We start from the raw sequence: 15,820 nt of genomic DNA on the forward strand, positions 1-15,820 counted from the left end.
AAAAAAAAAAACCAACTATCATATCCAAGTCTCCAGACACTGTCAACTGACTAAAGAACACAATCTCTCCCGTTTTACCTTTGGTGGAAGCTTTCCTTCAGTTATAACCAAAGTATCTCCTCTGCAAACATTAAGTTCCTTCAGAGTGGCATTCTGTAGGAAGAGAAAGCACCGTACACTTGTAAGTCTACGTGTTCTTGTGCTTTGTTTCCTAAAGCATATGTTGGTGGGGTTTTAAGCCATGCATGCCAAAAGGTCCCAGGTATTTTGCTTTTCCACCAAAGAGCACAGAAATATCCAGTTAACGTCCACTGCTTGGAGACAACTTTGCAGCAGCACACAAGTATTGCACCTCCAGGAGTCTGCTCTGCAGGAGTCCTTCCAGAGCATCCTGTTGAGCTGTGTATTTCCTTTGCACCTCCGCATCTGGCCAACTGACACCTCATGCTTCTTTGTAAACGTATCATCTTTACTGCACGGTAAGCCTAGACTTTAGAAAAAACTATGTGGATGTGGCTTAATCCTAGTCCCTGAAAATAAGAGGCAGGTGCACAAGATTTACATTTTAGCCACAGGTATCCCAGCACTGTCTCCATAAGGCCCTGTGAAAATAAAACTCTGTGTATACTAAGGTAGCACACACAGAAACACCAGGCATTTGCTTTAATGCAGCTCTCTTCAGGGAAAGCCTCTACAGAAAAATGGAGTAAACTACCGCATGATTCACGTCAAAAATAGGATCCTCTTACTTCCTGACTTAATGCTTCCCCTGCTTCATAGCACCAGTCAATCCTTCTCAAATGCCAGTTGTCACCTACCAAAAAACAAAAACATAGATATGGAAAACTAATTAGCCAACAATGCTGTTTTGAAAAAACACCACAAAACTCTTCATAAGTGTTTAGGGGTTCTTTTGCTGGGTTTTTGTTTGTTTTTTAAACACAACTCTGACAAACTGAATGAAGTACCACCTTCATGTCCTTCCCCAGACCCTAGAAACACTTTGCTGTTTGGAAATGGTCTTCTCTTATTTTTATAAATGTCTCTTCCTCACCTACCTAAATAAAATTTCCTTGGTTTAAGAGGAAAGCAAAGGAATTCCCATGCCAACATACCATTTGAATCAATGACAGGCTCCTTAAAATGAAAACTACACTATAAGGAAAAATCCAACTTCCCCTCCCCAACTGTCTACCAGGAGACTTCATGCTGGAGAAAAAAAAAGATGGTGTAGTCCAGAAACTACAATACATCAGATTTAGCACCTATATCTAAAGCACACCAGGTACAGAAGGAACAAACACAATTGAAACTTTTTAATTTGACCAAAATAACTGATGAAAATACACTCTGACTTTCATAACTAAAAAAAAAAAAAAAGCCCAGAAGAAATCTCAACAATAAATTGGGGGGGGGAGGAACACCTTGCAGTCTTTTTAAACAACGTCAAAATCCACTGAAGTCTGACATTTCTTTGAATGAGAGCAGTAAGATCACGAATCTCTACACAAGGCCAAATTCAATTTTTCAAAAAATGGTAATATAAAATAAAGCAATAAAAACAGAACCATTGTTTCTTGGCAGTAGATCTATACTATAGGGAAATGAAAAAGGTTAAGTTTATATTTCCAAGATATTATTAACTACTTCAACTCATATGTACATGTACACAAGAGCACAATATTTAATTTTCATTTGGGCTACTCAATGTATATTCTGACCGTCATGTCTTTCAGGTGAACTTTTACATTTTTTGGAGCGTGGCTGAATTTGCAGCCATCTCTCCACTGCAACACAAATTCAGTCTTCAATGAATGTTTAGAATGAAAGCTGGAAAACAATGTCACTCCAAGACTCTTCTCCTCCTTCCTCCCCATCAGCATCAACAGAAAGAGATATTCAGCCAGGAAATTTATGTGTCGTGCTAGTGCTGTCTATATCTCTTCCTTAATCCCCACGTAAAAGCTTAGTAACAAGAACTGCTACCACTTATATTCCCAAATAAGGGCCAAACTCTGATCTCATTTTGAATAACTTGTTTTTGCAAAGCAACCAAAAATTATTTTTTACAGTTAATCTCATACAGTGGTTCCCACTACGATAGTAAATCTTGTCAAAACTGCCAAACACCTCCATCTGCACGTGCACCCAAGCAAACAGTCTAGGAACTGTGGATTTTGCCATATTTTGATTAAATGTAAAGCTTGAAACTGATTTTCAAGAGCAACTGCACAGCCAGCTTTTATCAGAGCAAGACTGCAAGTTTATCATTCTTTCCCCTCCTCACACTGCAGTGACACACAGATCATTGCATCAAACTTATGACTTTTAAGTTTTAGGGTAGCAAGAGCTGTCTTAGAAATCTGGTAATTCCTTTAAAAAAAAATCGTTAAGTAATAATATAATACAACTAACCTGATAATCCAGATTTTTCCAGCATTAAATTTAGACACTGAAAAAAGAAACACACGGTGAGACTTGTCTCAATGCATTGGTTGGGAAATAAAGTTTTCAGCAAATCTACACTAGAATTTTCTAACATAAAGACTGAGTGGCTGATTCCTATTCAATTCCTAAAAATAATATAATTACCTAGGCATGGTGTATTTGAGCTATATATTAAACACTTCAAATATGACATTGTTTTCAGGCAAGAAATTTACTATGTCAGGCGAGTCAGCTTTTACAAACTGTTAAAAAGAAATCTGTGCTGTCAGTTTGTTGCTTTACTTGAACAAATTCCATCCCAGAGTTTGAAGATGCACCTTTTAGAAATCAAACTGCTAACTCAACACTTTCCAGCCACTACTCGTAGACGTTGGCACTCCGTGCCAGAAGTCTGGATTGGCAGTACCGAGAACTGCTTCCTTCGCTCTGTGCACAGCTCTTCCCGACTCCTCTCACTCCAATTCTGTGCATTCAGTTTGATGAACCACAAGGAATTGTGGTAGGCTCTGCCATGATTGCATATCATGCTGAGGACTGCTGTGTATAAAAGGAGTGGCTAGCCATGCACGAAGCACTTGGGCTATGTTCATCCTTGGGAAAAAGCAAGGATGTCTCTTTACTACTTGGTGAAAGATCAAGGCATTCTTCTGTGCTGGTTTTGGCAAGGGTAGAGTTAGTTTTCTTCATAGTGGCTAGTATGGGGCTGTGTTTTGGATTTGTGCTGGAAACAGGGTTGATAACACAGGGATGTTTTTGGTACTGCTGAGCAGTGCTTACACACCGTCAAGGCCTTTTCTGCTCCTCACACCACCCCACCAGCGAGTAGCCTGGGGGTGCACAAGAAGCTGGGAGGGGACACAGCCAGGACAGCTGACCCCAGCGGACCAAAGGGACATTCCATACCATGTGACGTCATGCTCAGCATATAAAGCTGGGGGAAGAAGGAGGAAGAGGGGGACGTTCAGAGTGATGGTGTTTGTCTTCCCAAGTAACCGTTACGCGTGACGGAGCCCTGCTTTCCTGGAGATGGCTGAACACCTGCCTGCCCATGGGAAGCAGTGAATGAATTCCTTGTTTTGCTTTGCTTGCATGCGCGGCTTTTGCTTTACCTATTAAACTGTCTTTATCTCAACCCAGGAGTTTTCTCACTTCTACTCTCCTGATTCTCTCCCCCATCCCACCGGTGGGGGAGTGAGTGAGCGGCTGTGTAGCGCTTAGCTGCCGGCTGGGGTTAAACCATGACAATTCCCCCAGTGGCCTTTTGGAGTTGAAAACACTTCCTTTGCCTCGGGTGTCTCCTGATGACCTGAAGTGACGCACAGATATAAGGCAAAGTTCTCCAGGAGCAGCAGACCTGACCCAGGCATGACAAAAGCTTTTAAAAGCAGCTAGACTTACCTCTTTGACAGAGGCAGTCTCTTCCACAACTATCTCCATCTCAGGGCTTGAGTTTCGGTCACTCCCAACAATAAAATATAAGAAGAGCTAAAAAAAAACCAAGTATAAGCTACCAGAACACATATTTAAGTATGGAAATACTGTGAAATAACACCCCCTAATGCACACATATACCAGCTATCGCAAGCCTGCCATCAGTTGAACAGCACTGAAACTCCTTTGGGCTAAAGCAAACAATCTAAGAAGGACAAACAGAGAAGCACATGCAATTGAATTATGGCCATCAGTAGAACTTCATTAACCATCTGCATGTCTGCTGCAAATGAGAGATAAAACCTGCTAGCATTCTGATCTTTAGAAATTTACATTTTAGAAATACAGAAATATATTTTTTCGTCTTGCATATTTACAACTTGTAGATATCAAGAGCAATATCCCCCTTTTCTTACTTTATGCTTTTTACAAAAGTATATGCACATCAGAGCACAGAAGTTGGACAACCACAAACAGACGAATGATAAATGATTTCCTATTAGTCATATGAGGTATATTAACTGGTCATATATATGCTCTTGGCCTTCTGCAACTGAGATAAATGGTGTGAACCTTCATGCTGATATGTGTAATTCTCAGTGTCACTGAGCATTTTTTTTCCATGCCATTTACAACCATTACAAGACTAAAAAGAGGACTATATGACTGGCAAATGTAAACAAAGCATAAAAGCAGCACGAGACTCTTTTCAGTCGCAGCACTACTATACCTGAGTGGAAGTTGGAGCTTTCCCATGACACAGCCCTAGCAAGCTTCCCATTTTCAGTTCTGCTTCCTTGACGGTATAATCCTCAGGCACTTCACGAAGGACAGAAACAAGGAGAACATCATAAGCTGCTGCTTCCTGAAAATATCCGTTCTATTATGCTGCTCTTTAGAGTCAGATAAATATGTTCAGTGACATTTAGAGAACTTCAGTTCCACAGTGTTGACATCAGATCTGTAAGCCTCCTATGACGAAAGCAAAGCAACATTTGTATAAAGGTTCCTCCCCACCACCCCTTGTATATGGGGTGACAGAAGAATTTAGGTTGGAAGGCATCTTTGTAGGTTGTCTGGTCCAAACTCCTGCTCAAAGCAGAACCAGCTCTGAAGTCAGATCAGTTCACTCTGGGCTTTTTCCAGTCTTTTTCCAGTCAAGCTCTGAATACACCCATCCCTGGAGATCTCCCAGCCTCTCAGGGCTCCCTTTCTATTGTTTGACCACTCCCAATGTGAATTCCCTTCCCCCCCCACCATACCAGCTGGAATTTCCCTCGCTGAAACTTGTGTCTGCTGCCTCTGATCCTTTCCATGTGCTCCTCTGAGAAGAATCTGGCTCTGCCTTCTCTATAGGTCCATGTTAAGGAGTTAAATATGGCAATTACCCCTCCTGCCCCCAAGCCTCTTCCTCTTCAGGCTGGGAAAACCCAGCTTCCCTCCTCTTTCATGCTCCAGCTCCCAAACCATCCTGGGTGCTCTCCTCTGGACTGGCTCTAGTTTGTAAGGGCTTCTTTCTCATGCTGGGGAGCCCCCAAAATGGACACAATACTCCAGATGTGGTCTGACAAGCGCTGAAGGGAGGGGAATTAATCTCTCCTTGGCTTCCTGGCTGTGTTTTACTAACACAATATATTAGCAAAATAGCAGAGACACAGAAAATGTTTCCCAGCAAGCACAAAGCTGATCCACTCAGTTTCTCACCACTGCCCCAACAACGGCAAAAGCAAAGCTGGGGGTCCTTTTCTGCTGAACACTGGCCATCAGGAGCACAGTCATATAATGACAAGTGGTATCATAAGCTCATCTAAATCAAAGAGCAGGCTATGGCACGAACATGTTCCTCCATTCTTATGGAAGCAGAAATCCACACGTTATTCACTGTGCTTCTTAAACCGCAGACCGAAGTTGCCTTCTCACAGTAAACAGGAACCTAACAGTGCTTCCTCCACCACCACAGGCCTCAAGTTTGCTGCTCAAGCCGTTCTGAAATCCAACTTTGCGCATCAATACTCTAACAAATACATTTAGTTCATTTTGTTTCAGGAAATAGAAGTTAGAAAGACATGGAACAATGACTCTGCTTCCTGAAACATCTAGAAAGTTGCTCTGCAATGTATTAAATATGACTCAAAACAGATCATTTAGAGATTTTTCAATTTATAAAACAAGTATGGGAAACAGAACTTTGTTAATTCCCACAGTCTTGAAGCACATGGCCAGTGGTCAATAAACAACGGCAGGTACGCTAATCAGTTTTACTCATTAGGAATGCAAGTAATAAAACCAAGCTGAACATTTAAAGTTTAACCTCTAGCTTTATATTGGTACTGTTAATAAACAGTAAAACTGGAAAAAAAATCCCACACAACTGCTTCAATTAAGCCTGGAAATTAGCAGAGTTATGTGTGTGTACTTCTCCCAGGAAAGGAGAAAGGGAAGCTTAAAGTCTCCCAATTGAACTTCTTACAGAACAATAATTAAATAAATAAATTTACCTGGAGACAGAAGTTTCCCATTTCCGCTAACAGGTCTAAGACAGCTGTCATTTGCTGTAACAAAAAGGGCAGGAAAGAGAGATAGATGTATTAAGTAATTCAAATAAGAGATTTGGCTCAGAAGTTTAGACAGATAACATTTAAGATTAATGACAACAACAGGTTTATCTTAGAGGCTTCCCTCTGGAGGTATTACATCAGAAGTACAACTGGAGAGAGATTCCTAGAGACTTCATGAACAGTCTTAGTTTTTATCCTTTCAGTGAATGATTACTTTCTCTTTGAAGCCAGCTGTTAGCCACAATCAGTAAAATACTACAAAACTGACCAAGTGCTTCCAAAGGTAAAGGCATCAACAAGAACTTTAAAGAAAGAAAACTGGAGTGTCTTAAGGAAAGGAACAAGGTTAAAAAAAAAATCTTCAATTCTGAGTGTAATACTTTAGTAGGACGACATGATTATTCCTACTCAAACACCTTCTGAACTATAAGAGCTTCATAAAATATATTTTAAGTCAAGACTTACACAGATTTATTTTTTTAAGCTAGGAAAAATAATAATTTTATTCAGAATTAGATCACCCTCTTTCTTCCAAAAAAACCCCCCTAACAGCAATGGATTTGCTGTTTTGAATAGACGGATGCAAAAAGCAGGAAGCCAGCCAGTAAATTCTAACATTATCAGATCTAAAAGTAAAGCAGCTGAACGCTTACCTAGTTCCTCCTCTAGCTGAAGCTCCTGTATTGCTTTCATTTTGATATCTGACATCACCTAAAAGAAAGCAATATTAACACTTCTAATGTAGAATGCCAGTAACACACCTCCTGTTCAAATGCCAGTCCACAAAAGGCAGCCTTCATTTGAAATGCATCCTTGTTACGTTCTCATTCCTGTTAACACTATACACAGCTGAGAAAACATTTCTTTTAAGATTATCATACCAAATACATATAATGAATAAATGTACTGATACCATAAAACATTTGTGGAAGTTTTCCTTAAAAACAATATTCCAAAGAAATGGGAGACCATCCTGAAGGGCAAAGGGGTCCAGGAAGGCTGGACGATCTTCAAGAAGGAAGTCTTAAAGGCGCAGGAGCAGGCTGTCCGCCTCAAGTTTGCTGCTCAAGCCGTTCTGAAATCCAACTTTGCGCATCAATACTCTAACAAATACATTTAGTTCATTTTGTTTCAGGAAATAGAAGTTAGAAAGACATGGAACAATGACTCTGCTTCCTGAAACATCTAGAAAGTTGCTCTGCAATGTATTAAATATGACTCAAAACAGATCATTTAGAGATTTTTCAATTTATAAAACAAGTATGGGAAACAGAACTTTGTTAATTCCCACAGTCTTGAAGCACATGGCCAGTGGTCAATAAACAACGGCAGGTACGCTAATCAGTTTTACTCATTAGGAATGCAAGTAATAAAACCAAGCTGAACATTTAAAGTTTAACCTCTAGCTTTATATTGGTACTGTTAATAAACAGTAAAACTGGAAAAAAAATCCCACACAACTGCTTCAATTAAGCCTGGAAATTAGCAGAGTTATGTGTGTGTACTTCTCCCAGGAAAGGAGAAAGGGAAGCTTAAAGTCTCCCAATTGAACTTCTTACAGAACAATAATTAAATAAATAAATTTACCTGGAGACAGAAGTTTCCCATTTCCGCTAACAGGTCTAAGACAGCTGTCATTTGCTGTAACAAAAAGGGCAGGAAAGAGAGATAGATGTATTAAGTAATTCAAATAAGAGATTTGGCTCAGAAGTTTAGACAGATAACATTTAAGATTAATGACAACAACAGGTTTATCTTAGAGGCTTCCCTCTGGAGGTATTACATCAGAAGTACAACTGGAGAGAGATTCCTAGAGACTTCATGAACAGTCTTAGTTTTTATCCTTTCAGGGAATGATTACTTTCTCTTTGAAGCCAGCTGTTAGCCACAATCAGTAAAATACTACAAAACTGACCAAGTGCTTCCAAAGGTAAAGGCATCAACAAGAACTTTAAAGAAAGAAAACTGGAGTGTCTTAAGGAAAGGAACAAGGTTAAAAAAAAAATCTTCAATTCTGAGTGTAATACTTTAGTAGGACGACATGATTATTCCTACTCAAACACCTTCTGAACTATAAGAGCTTCATAAAATATATTTTAAGTCAAGACTTACACAGATTTATTTTTTTAAGCTAGGAAAAATAATAATTTTATTCAGAATTAGATCACCCTCTTTCTTCCAAAAAAACCCTCCTAACAGCAATGGATTTGCTGTTTTGAATAGACGGATGCAAAAAGCAGGAAGCCAGCCAGTAAATTCTAACATTATCAGATCTAAAAGTAAAGCAGCTGAACGCTTACCTAGTTCCTCCTCTAGCTGAAGCTCCTGTATTGCTTTCATTTTGATATCTGACATCACCTAAAAGAAAGCAATATTAACACTTCTAATGTAGAATGCCAGTAACACACCTCCTGTTCAAATGCCAGTCCACAAAAGGCGTAGATGAGGCGCTTAGGGACATGGTTTAGTGGGCATGGTGTTGTTGGGTTGATGGTTGGACTCGATGATCTTGGAGGTCTCTTCCAACCTTAATGATTCTATGATTCTATGAAAGTGGTATTTCATTTTTCGATTTATCAAAAGACTAATATTTCACAAATAGTAATTTTGTGAGCAAAACTAAGTAGTACTTCATATTTTCTGTAATAGGAAATAATTTAAAAGGCAGAAAAGGTACCAGAGAAGCCCACCCCTTGGGGATAGTAATTTTGTGAGCAAAACTAAGTAGTACTTCATATTTTCTGTAATAGGAAATAATTTAAAAGGCAGAAAAGGTACCAGAGAAGCCCACCCCTTGGGGAAAACCAGCACTTTTTCCTACCCTATGTTGAAAGCAAGAAATAACAGTTTCCTCCTCTTTTAGGTTTTGTTTACTGACATAGCCTCACCAAGCGTACATTTACAGGATGGTCCAAAAAGAAGACTGTTTCACACTAAAACACACTAATGTAGACTGCACTGGTTTAAGTTACCAGCATTACAGTCTTATTACACAGCAGTCAAAATATTCCAGTAATGGTAACTCTAAGTTGCACACTATTTTCACCACAGAGAAACTTCAGCCCTGAGGCTAAATCCACTCCTCATTAATTGGCCCAAGTGCACTTGCCAAGTTTTTCAGGGAAACAGCCTGTGTTATATCCGTGAACAATCAGACTCCTTACTGTTTCAATAGTGGCAGTAATTTTAACGTGTTTCTCTTCATCTTCTGTTCTGCAGAAGTTTTTAACTTGGAGCCAGCTGATGTCATACGTAAAAGCAGTCAAATTGCCACTTGACGCATTCACAAAGCTGTAAAAATGAGCAGTGCAAAGATGGTCAAAGACAGGAAAACTACACAGTCTGGGCTAGATCACTAAATACCAAAGCTCTCAAATAAACTGATAATGACTAGGTCATTCACAGTGATGGCATGTCACAGAGTAAGAGTCAGAGGCCTCAGGCAGCATCCACACATCTCTGAGCTACGTTTTGGTAACTGGCTTTCAATGGGACTTGAGCTTCCGAAGGCACTTCAGAGTCTAAGTCACTTTCTGAGGCTGGATTTAAGGCTTCTGGAAAAAATATGGTAAAAACATACCTAGTCATAACTAGAATTTGAGATTTTCTCTGTCTCTGCTACTGTATATAACCACAGAAACAGTTCTTGGTGAAGAACCCTCTCACTGCTTGATTTAATCTCAATTTTTCAGTACTGTTTCGACTAGGAAGTCAGAATTTATGTAACAAGCACATTTACATGTCTCTGAAAATGGGAACCTAACCTCAGGGTTATACACTGGGAAGTGAAACGAGACCAGAAATTTGCACCTGAGAACTTCACATTCAACTGGGAGATTCAGCAGAGCTGCATACTCTTCTGATACTGCTCTGTTCTCTCGTCCCACCAAGTCCCTCAGAGAACCACACAACTCAAACCTCAGAAATTCAGGTTATGCCAAAGATGTGCCAGCACACTGGGCACAAGTTGTTCTCACTAGGTTTTTCCCTTTACAAGTGTAAGTCAAAGGATGTGACTGCATCTGCACTTCAAGAGCAAAGAAATATCCAATAGTTGATAAGTACCTGATCTCCAAAACTTGAGTTTACATTATCTTAAATTAAAAAGCTCAAAGTGACAATTAGTTAAAATATCTATCTCTCTCTCTAGCATAATTTTAACTAAACAGATTTTGCCAGTGTTTATTTTTTGTTTAATTATACTTGCAATCAAAATGGTTACCTCTGGTCATGGCTGTCTAAGATTAGTACTGAGCATCCATCCATCAGACCAACACTTTTGACTGTTTCCTTCATATCTTCTTCAAGAAAAACTTGCCAGTTCTTGGCTTCTTTATCTGGTCCTGAGCCGTTCTTTAGGATGATTCCTCCTGATGGTGCTAAAGCTCTGTGCAGATCACCCAGTTTTGTGCTGCATGAAAAGACGTGCTGCGATTCTGTGAAATGCTGACCCTTCCCTCCTTCATTATACTCTGCTAAACGAAGAACATTTACGACCACAGGTTCATGATCAGGGCCCGTCATCACCTTTGTACCACCAACCTGAAGTAAAGGAATGCAAGATTTATGCAGTGGTGATCAATAAAATACAGAAGAGACTGGACAGCAATAAATGACAACAATAAAATTAGCGAGACAAAAAGATAGACCCCCTCCTCTCATTAGAAATAAACCACCTTTGAGCAAATGCCTACTGAACAAACAACTAGAGTAACTCAAAGGTGTTGGGAAGAGGAAGTATAATGCTAAGGTTTGTTTCAAGTCTGCATGTATAGTAAATATACCAGTAACAGTAGCTGGGAAAACAGTGGACACTTGGTCTCCATCAGATTAAGAATAGAGGAATTCAGCCCCTCAGGATATTAAAGAACTACCCAAAAGTGTGACTAAGGCAGATCAAGAGAGTTAGATTTTAAAATCTGGCCTTTCTGATATTCAGAAGGCAAAGTATATTTGCCTTTCTGATAATTCAGGCAAAGTATATAGTTCCTACAAAGGCAATTTGATCACACAGGAAGCTGGAGACCATACCAAAAGTACAACCAAGACAAGAATGAACCTGTTACTAGATGTTTTCTTTTAGTTTTGGAGGGGGTTTTTTTGATAAATCGGAAAGAAAATGTATACTTTTACAACAAAAAATTTTTAAAAGTAATATTCTATTCCATTACAGGATGGAATAAAATGCTGTGTTACATAACTACTGAGGCAAGTATTTGAAAGTTAAGCAGAAGCCTTAATATTAAAAGGAAGATGCAACACTGGAAAAGGAGCACAGTATTTCAGGGAGATCATACACAAAAGTAGTCATTCACAGGTCTAATTTTATATGTGGAATGATTCACTACCGGGCATAAGTTTTTGTTATCTCATTACTATCAAGTGATCTCCTTCCAAGAGGCACCAGATGCTTTCAGAATACACTCCAATGTAACTGGCATTGGATATCTACACACCTATCAATTTGACCATATTGCATTCTGCATAGTATAATTCTATTTATAATTTTATCAAGCAGCACACTGTACATCACTCAAGGCATACTGAAAAGCTGTAAAGACATAGTATCCTAGATGAGGCTGAAGTGTTGTCTCCAAAACCAACATTGGTATGTCAGCAGCACATCTGCAGAACAGATTGACATTTCCAAAAATGTGTCTGGAGATTGCATCTTATCTCTTCAGAATTGACAAGGAGAGAGGGTATTTGGTTCTTTTACCTCTTTCCCATTCCACACAAAGACGTCTGCTCCATCAGCCAGCCCAATGCCATCCAGTGTCAGTTCATCTCCTAAAAAGGAGCAAATCATCAAGTTCTTTCCACGCCACAAAGCAGACAAGCAGGGTCAGCTGGTAAACTGAAATATGCTGGCACATTCTACTCTGGCTCAAGTGCATCATTACAAAAGCTGCTGTGAGATCAGCATTTACGGTGGGCAAGTTAGGGGTTACTCATGTAGCAAGAGCAACACAAGTGGGTACACACCCCTACAGCACTCTCCACTGAGTAGAGGGCCGCAGCATGAAGGTTTCAATTCAATATCCCTTGCAAACTGAGGCCCAAGTTAGCACTTGGCAAAGCTGCTTAGTCAGGATTATCTACATTAAATTTAACAGTGAATCAATAGATTTAAAATAAAAAGGTTGGATTTAATAAACTAGTTACATACTGTACGTTCTAAGCCCATTCTTTGCAATACTAATGCCCATGCTCCAGTTTCTTTTACCTTCCTACTGTAAATCGGATTCAGATTTTTTAAAAGTCATTGTCATTTAAAGAACTGTACTAGCATCTGGAGGAATATTTACAGCAGCTATGAGTGCCTCTGTATTTTGATGTTAACATCATGGAAAGTTGGGTTATGTTCTGGTAGAACCCTAATTTTCTGAAAGAGACCACAAAGACTATGAAATTTAAAAATGGCCGATAGGCTTTTGAAGACTAACACCTACAATTGTATAACAATGCAAAGCTGGAGACAGAACTCATGATTTTAAAATACTAATGTACTCCTAATAAATTAAAGTACTCTTTATGTAAGCATTTTCCTTTACAAAATTCCTACTTCAGCTTAGGTCTAACCTACAGTTTTCTTTGATATCACGCTGGGTCTTCTCTTCTGTCCTCTCCTCTACCTACTACGTAAATACTATGAAGGCAAACGTTCATAAGCAAAGCAAGGTCAAAGTACAGACTGATACATTTTTGTCAGCAATCTGTTTAACTTGTGTAAGATCTGCAGTCTTACTGCACTTCACAAAAAAGATTACATATAAAAGTCTCAAAAAACTTCATTTCACTAATAAGAGTGTCCTAAATACCTTAACGGCAGTGGACTTGCACATAAGTTTGAATTTGAAGAGTATTCAGCAACACACTTCTCCAAGATGTTTTACATATGAAATCCTCAGTATCTGCAGTATATACAACATATAAATAACATGGAAGCCTTGTATGTAGTAGTCTTACCATCAAGTATCTGGTAAAGATGCAGTCCTGCTGGTAAAGGTTTGGCAATACTGAGAATCATGTCTCCTTCCCAAGATTCCAACATCTAATTGGGAAGAAAAGAAAAAAAACAAAACCAAAAACAACCCACACCAGCAACCAATAACTCACATCATTCAAAATTACAACGTTGCTGAAAGATGTTACAGCCTGGCTACCAAGCTCACTTTGACGCTTAACAAGTCACAGCTATTTACTTCAACAAGGCCAGTAACACAGAAAACAGTCAAGCATTTAGGACTTGGCCTTTCAGACTAGCCACCAGATAGACAAAAGTAATGTTTCAACTGGACACTAACCAAAGGTTGTGAGGTACAGGAAAAGCAAAATGTTTCCTGACATTAAGTTAGCTTTGATTTAGACCTCTATAAAAAAGCATTTTACAAATTGCCATATTCCTTTAACACAGTAGAGAATAAATGCAAAGATACCACATTCAATAGTTAAGCTAAATATGTCTTTTAACTAATTTTCTTTGTTCTTAAACTACTCTAATTATTTCCTCTTAAGGCCAGCTAGCTCCTTTAAAATACAAAGACAAATCTGCCACAAACTGAAATGTTAAGAATAAGCCTGGAGTTTTGCAAAGCATCAGTCCATGTACATGCTGCCCAAATATAAATAATTAGCTTATGAGAGCTTTAAAGTCTACATAGTTAAAGATTCATCAATTTCATGGCTTCTTCAGTACTTCCAGAACAGACCTCAAACCAATGTTTCCTTCTGTGTAAATCCATATAGTTTTTAATCTCCAAAAAATAACATTTACTGTTGAAAATTTCTCATTGAGATAAAAATTGCAGCATAAATACATATGTAAATGTTGTTGTAGCTCAAGTAAAAATGAAGTGTTTGAGTTCATTTAATATGGGAAATACCTGGAATACTGATAGTCGAAGGTCTCCTAGCGTTTTTCTTCTATCAATAGTCAAATCCACAACACTCTCTTTCCAAGCGAGTGAAGGATGCAAAGCCCCATTGTGAAATTTATAACATGAGCTCAAATGGAGATGTAAATCAATGCCATGGTTTGCTGAGTCACATTCCGCTCTTTGAAATAACAACACAATAATAAACCGGTGAATTTAACATCGACAAATGGCTAGCTTATTTCAGAGACGCTTCTGTGCAGTTGTCCTGGAATTGATACCCTCATGACTAAATTCACCATCACATTCCCCCCTCCATCAAGGGGTATGCAAAGAGGTGCTCAAAGATGACAGTAATTTACATGTCATACAACATAGAGCTAGTGTAGACATCCTCCGCATAAGCACTATAATAGTACGTTCTGTGTGTTCCTATACCTTGCTTCTACCTTTCTAAACAGAACGGCAAACTTCACCTTTAGGGATGTGGACATTGTAGGTTTTTTCAGGCTGTGTTCCAGATCAGTACTCTGTTGAAATGCAGACAGAAGAACTGTGTGGAAACTGAGTCAGGACAGACACAGCCATGTCTTCCTCTTTTATACCTGTATCCAGTTCTATTAGCTGAACGTAGCAGCAAATGCACCATTTAAAAAATAAAGGAGTGAAATTTGCACAGAACAGATATATCACACAAGACTTGTGTCTCTTGGGTGTGTCTACATTTTGATAGCTTAACTGTGATTCAGGTTTATCAGCAGCTCTGTGTGTTCCTCAACAGAAGGAAAAGTTTCAACCAACCTGAATACCGCTAGCTTTTTCCTCTATGTTTCTGGCAGAGGATACCATTTATCTGTTGTTTCACAGTAAAGCAAGTCGTCCCCCCTTCTCCCAACGGAGAACTCCCTCTAAACATAATTAAGATAACGTATTCTGTTCTCCTTCCAAAATTGCACTGATTTTCACAAAAAAAGGTACAATTTTAAACTGTAAGTAAGTTTCCCTTGAAATTCTGTAGAATGCCTAGTTACGCCACTAACAGGGAGGCAGGGAGCCAGTAAAGGCAGAATGTGGGCATACAAGTTGTATTCCTTGATTAACTTCTATGACATTGAATCATTTTAGTGTTTGGCTCTACTCAATGAGTTTCTTTCATTTTAAGTCACTTTGGAGATCTGCAGATTAATAATGCTGTTTAAGAGATTGGTACAGTTACATTAATATACCTCCTTTTTTGCAGTTCAGTATTAGCAGCATTCATTTCATTCAGAAGGTGTTCAGGAATTTGGTACCTTGGATTTCCTTGCGCTGCAACAAATAATATAGGTTAGTTTGGCCTCAGCTGTTTAAAATGTGTTTCGGTAAACAAGAAAAGTGATCAAGATGAGACATTACAGTATGGTAATCATTGAAAATTCAGAGCAATAATGTTGCACCCTTTCGTAATAGAGAAAATTAAACTGCAAGATGATACAAAGAACAAACAAGTGCTTTTACTTCTTCCTC

General features: G+C 38.9%; 1 protein-coding gene across 1 annotated transcript in view; it reads right to left on the minus strand.

Moving 5' to 3' along the window:
- The window catches only part of USP40 (ubiquitin specific peptidase 40), a 51,570-nt gene that overhangs the window by 8,455 nt on the left and 27,295 nt on the right, over nt 1-15,820 (minus strand). The window contains exons 11-23 of the mRNA XM_009320771.1: nt 15,541-15,622; nt 14,324-14,495; nt 13,407-13,491; nt 12,157-12,227; nt 10,660-10,979; nt 9,602-9,728; nt 8,738-8,795; nt 8,025-8,078; nt 4,610-4,698; nt 3,847-3,933; nt 2,416-2,452; nt 750-814; nt 79-153 (exon numbers count right to left, since the gene is read on the minus strand). Coding sequence (XP_009319046.1) covers nt 79-153; nt 750-814; nt 2,416-2,452; nt 3,847-3,933; nt 4,610-4,698; nt 8,025-8,078; nt 8,738-8,795; nt 9,602-9,728; nt 10,660-10,979; nt 12,157-12,227; nt 13,407-13,491; nt 14,324-14,495; nt 15,541-15,622 — 1,322 coding nt within the window. The remainder of the gene's footprint in view (nt 1-78; nt 154-749; nt 815-2,415; nt 2,453-3,846; nt 3,934-4,609; nt 4,699-8,024; nt 8,079-8,737; nt 8,796-9,601; nt 9,729-10,659; nt 10,980-12,156; nt 12,228-13,406; nt 13,492-14,323; nt 14,496-15,540; nt 15,623-15,820) is intronic.

This window comes from Pygoscelis adeliae, unplaced genomic scaffold (genome assembly GCF_000699105.1).
Source record: "Pygoscelis adeliae isolate BGI_AS28 unplaced genomic scaffold, ASM69910v1 Scaffold63, whole genome shotgun sequence".
Lineage (NCBI taxonomy): Eukaryota > Metazoa > Chordata > Aves > Sphenisciformes > Spheniscidae > Pygoscelis > Pygoscelis adeliae.